The 6,000-nt window shown below is 38.6% G+C and overlaps 1 protein-coding gene across 2 annotated transcripts in view; it reads right to left on the reverse strand.

The window, feature by feature from the left end:
* MCM9 (minichromosome maintenance 9 homologous recombination repair factor) overlaps positions 1 to 5,334 on the reverse strand; it is a 167,521-nt gene extending 162,187 nt beyond the window's left edge. The window contains exons 1-2 of one of the 2 annotated variants that reach the window (XR_008916652.1): positions 5,029 to 5,305; positions 1,146 to 1,456 (exon numbers count right to left, since the gene is read on the reverse strand). Coding sequence is in view for 1 of the 2 variants with exons in the window: in XM_001379722.4 (XP_001379759.3) it covers positions 1,146 to 1,452 (307 nt within the window). In the remaining variant the exon portion in view is untranslated. Of the gene's footprint in view, positions 1 to 1,145; positions 1,457 to 5,028 lie in introns of both variants that reach the window. The other variant, XM_001379722.4, reaches the window with a different exon arrangement.
* Between the last annotated feature and the right edge of the window lie 666 nt (positions 5,335 to 6,000).

Below are 6,000 nucleotides of genomic sequence, written 5' to 3' on the forward strand. Positions count from 1 at the left end.
GCCAAGGGAACCAACATGATTTGCCTAAGGTTAGCTAATGTCAGATCCTGAAACTCAGGGTTCTTTCCAGGATGCCTACAGAAACTTTTGGTCTCCTTTTACACCTCCTCCATACCCTCCTTCATACCCCAGGGAAATCTTCACCCTTCAGATCCACTCTCCTAACTAATGATTCCCCGACTCTGTGCAGGGTACTATGGTAAGCCCTAGAGTCCTGTTGGAAACCAGCATTTCCACAGCACCCTCAGCTGTGCTCATTTCATTTCTAGACTCCTCTATGTCTTCCACAACTGCTTTGCTTGGATGAGTACCCATCCCACTCCTACCTGATTCCTTGTTATATGTAATCTTCCCTTATTAGAATGTAAGCTCCTCAGGAAGAGAAACTTGCTTACTTGTATTTGTATCCCCTGTGCTTTGCACAAGTGCTTAATAAATGCTTTAGCTATCTGTTTAATGTCAAAAGAAAACTATCTTTTAACAAAATGTAGCAAAAGAAATAATGAGGTTAATTAAAAAAAAGACCTTCATAAAATTATGAAGAGTGGAATGAATAGCACCAAGAAATACTGTATACAGCAACAGATATATTGTTTTAAAGAATAACTTGTATACGTCCACTCCCAGAGATAAAGAGCTGATAAACAGAAACAAGTAAGATATAGTTTTATATAGATATTTTTTGGTAGAGAGGGAGATACCTGGGAGATACCTTTAATGTAAGGAAACAAATTTTAAAAAAAAAAGAAGAGACATAGCCTTTATCAGACTATGTGTCCCAACTTAATTTTGGAAAATTTGCTCACTATATCACAGAGTCTCTTTTCTAACCCAGTTCTCATGAAATAAAAGAATCAATAATTATGATTGATGGTATAAATGCCACAGAATCCTATCTATCCCTTATCTTAAAATAATAACAAAAATATTAACCTCCAAAATTTTTTTTTATAAAACAGTGATTTCAATTATAATTTAAATTCAATAAATATTTCTTAACTATGCACTGTGATGGATATGGAGGGGGTAGAGACATCCCTTTGTTAGTGGATTTTTGCAATGTAGTAGAAAGCCAGAACATAAAAATTCCTGCTAAGAAAGAAAAGATTACCAATTGGAAACACTGGGGAAGATAAATGACTCACCTGATATCCTGGCATGAAGATTCTGCTTCATACAAAATTCCCCAGGTTGTGGAAGAGATTGCAGAATTGTCAGGGCTGCCCTTCTTAAGGCACTATCAAAAATAGGGAGTACCTCAGTGGGGAAGGCATTGAAATATTCCCCAATTTCCATGTTCGTCTCAAAAAGAGTCATAGCATCAACCACTACAGGATAGTGAGTATCTTCATCTTTTTCTTTCAGAATCTGTAAGACTTCATTCTTGTGGAATTCTGAAACATATGATTCAAACACCTGACCAATAAGAGCAACTTGATCTTTATTCATCATGGACCTAGGTAGAGAAAGATTTAAAAAATAACAACAATGACAAAAAGCACTCCTTTGTATTTTAAAAGTTTTGTTAAAAACAAAACTAAAAATATATAATTTTAGAAAACTTATGGGACACCACTTTTTATTAATTAGTTCCCATATAAACCAAATGTCATTAGTTAGCTTGCTAAGCTAATCAGTTTTTAAAATAAAATTCTCAAGAATAACTTAATTATTTATTAGAATCAATAAGAATCTTTTCAAAATCATGGAACTAGAGCCTAGAGGTAAAGAATGATTATTTTGGCCCAAATTTGGGTCAAATGCCTCTCCCTTCAGATTAATTTCTCTTCCTGTTAACTTTTCTTTTTTTCCCCTCAATACCCTATTCTCTGAGTCTATGATAACACTAAATTGCCTTTCTATTTTGTTTGGCCATATTCCATACAAAGAATTAATTATCTCACAGTTATACACGGCTTCAAAGTTTGTCAAAGCTAATGTTCTGACTGGTTAGTTTTGTCTTGAGGCAGGTTTGAGTATCTACCCTTATAGTTGATGGTGACCTCTTGGTCATTTGACTGAGTTAAGCGAATGCTAATAAACACAAACATTTATACAGTGCCTCAAGATCTGCTAAGTGCTTTCAAGAAATCATTTGTTTTGAATGAGCACACTGCTTAAGATGCTGTCCCTGCTTGTAACTGTTTTATAGGTTTTTAACTAAATTTGAACAAAAGAGTAAAACAAGGCAAATTTCCCAGCAAGATAACATTTAAGAGCAAGCTTCTGTCAGTATGGGTCAGTGGTTTGCCTCCATTCATGCAGAAGATCCTGAGCAAGACGACAGTTCCCCTTAAATAAGTTTTGGGGTACATAACAAAAAACAGAACAGGGTAGATGACATCATGGAATTCAGAGCAATATGACTGGTTACAGAACAGAGGCACAGGGAACAACATCATTGATAGAACATCTGGTAATGGGAGTGAGCAATAAGGGCAAGAGAATGGCCCAGATTTTTGAAAAGCAAACTAGATATCCTTGAAGGACAGCTTAGTGCTTAAAGATATTAGGTCCAGCTCCCTTTCTTTTTCACCTCTTTAAAGTTAGCAAAATTCCTTAAAGAGAGAATAGATCAGTGATTGGCAAGAGGGCAAGATTTGTAAACTTAACCCATTATGGCTGAATTCTGAACTAAATTTAGAGACAAGGAACTATGACATAAGCAGTTATAGGATAAAAGCAGTTATAGGTCAAAATCAATTTATTGTAAAAAGGATCTATAAGGAAATGACACAAGATCAATTTTAAATCTTTTCAAGGTGTTTTGAGTCTATCTTAGAAATTTACATTTGGTGATTGAGTTCATTCCTAGTCTAACCCATATGGAAAACTTGGTTGCAATAGGAACATAACTATCCGTGGTTAAAGAAAACTGAACAGGTAAATGCATCAGGATAGAGTAAGATACAGTAATTAGGAATAAGAATACATTTAATGTGTGGGTTTCCTTCTCTACAGCATTCAAAATTATGCATTTGCAAATTTCAACAACTTTTCTCTTGATTCTCTTTATCTTGTACACAAGGAGTCATAAATTTTAGGTGATTAATTCTACCAATGCTCAAATTGGAGTTCTTTCCATTACTTAATGTGAACTTTTATGGAAGAGATAATACAAATTAATGGTCTAAAAATCAAGTACATTTGATTTTGAAATTCATGTCTATATTTTGGAGTGAAGTTTATGGAAATTTACCTTCATAAATGTTTTAGTCACACTAATACTAACATTTTTTTTTCTTCCCACCAAGTAAAAGTACCATGTGAGGGAAATCAGAAAGAATTTGGGGAGAGAGGAGGAAGAAGAAATTGTTTCATTAGTTAGCCAATAGCATTTATATTGTGCTTAAAGGTGTGGACAGTGTTTTACAAATTATCTCATTTGATCCTCAACAACCCTGGAAGATAGGAAGCTATTACCTCTACCTTATCTTTTTATCTCTATATTATATCTATTTTACAGATAAGGAAAAGTAGGTAGAGGTTGTGGCTTGCCCAGAGTCACAAAGCTAAGTATTGTAGAGGAGATCTGAAGTCAGGATTTCTTGACTCTCAGCCTAGGACTCAGTATCTATTTATTGTGCCACCTACCTGCCTCCATACAAACCAATCTGAGATTGTGGTGGGCAATTCTCAAAAGGATAATAATAATCATGATAATATTAATAACTTAGTTGCCATGAGTATAACAATGTAAAAAGCACCAAAGGGAGATCCCCAATATAGTGAGTAGATTTTCTAAGGAAAACTTGAAGAAAGAGCAATTATATGGACAGAGATATGGATAGGTTGTGATCTTGATCCAGAAGAAAACAGGACCTACATGGATGAAGTCACTGATCCACTGAACTATTGGTGAAACAATATAGGACTTCAAGGCTTGCAAAAATTTTTTTTTCTCAATATAACTCTTTGAGATAGGTATCCCTATTTTACAAATGAGGAAAAAGACACACTGCTAGTAAGTTTTAATATTTGAACCTAGATGTTGCCCACAAATTTAGTTTTGCTGGATGGAGTTTGTTACTTTTATTATTTAGTTACTGAGTAGATTTAGTTAACTGCATGGATCTGTTACTTTAAAAAAAGTCAATTACATGATTCCAAAAGCATGGAAGTGAATGACATCTATGAAACTTATACACCACGTGACTTAGCTAAAAAAAAAAAAATCAACTAGGACAACTATCAAAACTTTCCAGTCAAAGAAAGCCAATATAGGGTACATATACAACATGTTCCAGAGGAAAGCCTTATGTGGTTTGAAATCATGCCCTTAGGGAATTTTTAAAAAAGAATTTGTACTCTGGAGATTTGCAATATCGCTTTAATTTAGGATCGAGAAAAAATATCATAAGAGGAAACTTAGGGGAGGGGAACAAGGCAGATTGAATTTCTCCAAAAGAGTCCAGCATTTCAGGCGCTACAACCATCAATTTATTAGTTTTATTTTTGCTCTTGGTTCAGGGGCAAAACTACCCTAGCTTGTCTGACAGTTTCGTCAGACACAATCACAAAGCAGACACATCTGCTTATCCAAACATACCCAGGCTGAATTCACTTTGGTCCTTTCAATGCATTAAAAGGAAAACAGTAGTCTTTTTTTATTCCAAATGACAAATGTCACCCATTTTACTTGCAGAAGGCTGGGGAAGCGGTAAAAAGTAAAATCTACGATCAGATTTTGCCTATTAAGGCAAACTATGTTACTTTGTTATCTCGTAACTCACTCATCTCCCTTCTGAAGTGAAATAGACAAAAAGAAATCTGCGTCCCCAGGGGATCGCGTCCCCAAGGTTAGGGCTGGGCTCCTTCCAGCCCCACCTCCTCCCCGCTCACTCCGCCTCCTCCAGCTTTTAGCGCTCCACGCGAGCCGCTAAACCCTCCAGAGTGAGCAGCGAGGGGGCCAGATGCACCCGGAGCCCTGCACGACCCACCTCCGAGCTCCGCGCACTCCGAATGGCCCCGTGGCCAGTAGCGGGCAGGAAAGCTAAGCCGAAAAGAAGAGCACTTCTTTTCACTTACCGGCAGACACTGGGTATCCGGTGGCCACGAAGAACAACACACTCACAAGTTAAGCGAGGGGTAGTCGCCGTTTTACCCAACAAGGGTGCCCAGTTAGCACTCTAGCGCGCCGGCGGGCCGGCGGGAGCGGGGGCGGAGAGGGATCGCGCGCGCGCTGGAGAGGGCCCAATCAAAGATCGGCAGGGAAGAGACAGCAGCGGTCGTGCGTCTCTCTAGCGCCCGCTGTGGTCACGGCCGTGCACGTCTCACGCTGCGTCCTAGCGCCTCACTTGAGGCGCACTCAGAGCTTCGTTTTCCTGGCTTGTGTGGGTGGGGAGGGAGGGCCCTTTCTAGGATGACGCGGGAATTCTTAATGCGGTTCCTCGTGGAGGAGGATGGAGGCGGGGCCGGGGCCGGGGCGTGTCCTGGTGTTCCGCGCCCCGCCCCTCTGTCCCAGTTTTATCTCTGACTTCAAACAGCCCTAAAGACACAAAGGGTCATTTTCATTATTTTAATTTACAAAGTTTTCTTTCCCCTACATTCCGGTGATATAATGCAAATATTACTTCTGTTTTAAGATGAAGAATCTGAGTCATTGAAAAGGGTGAACAAATAAAAAAACCAGTAAAGTGCATCTGTGTTTGGAGTTGGGAGACAGGTTCAACGCCCTCTTCTGAAATTGAATGAATGAAAAATCACTTTTGAAACAGGCAGTTAATGATAGAGTGGTGTGATTAATATGACAGGTATCTGTGAGCTTCCTCTCCTCCCTTCCCAGCCTCCTGTCAAGGTTTAGGTTAGTTTCTTCCCTCTTTCATGACCACATTTGGAATTTTTTTGGCAGAGATCCTGGAGTGGTTTTTAATTTCCTTCTCCAGCTCATTTTACAGAGGAGGAAACTAAGGCAAAGAGTGCTAAGTGACTGACCCAGGGTCATACAGCTGTCTTACACAGAACAGAGTCTGAGGGCAAATTTGAACTGAGGAAGATGAC

This window comes from Monodelphis domestica, chromosome 2, assembly GCF_027887165.1.
Source record: "Monodelphis domestica isolate mMonDom1 chromosome 2, mMonDom1.pri, whole genome shotgun sequence".
NCBI lineage: Eukaryota > Metazoa > Chordata > Mammalia > Didelphimorphia > Didelphidae > Monodelphis > Monodelphis domestica.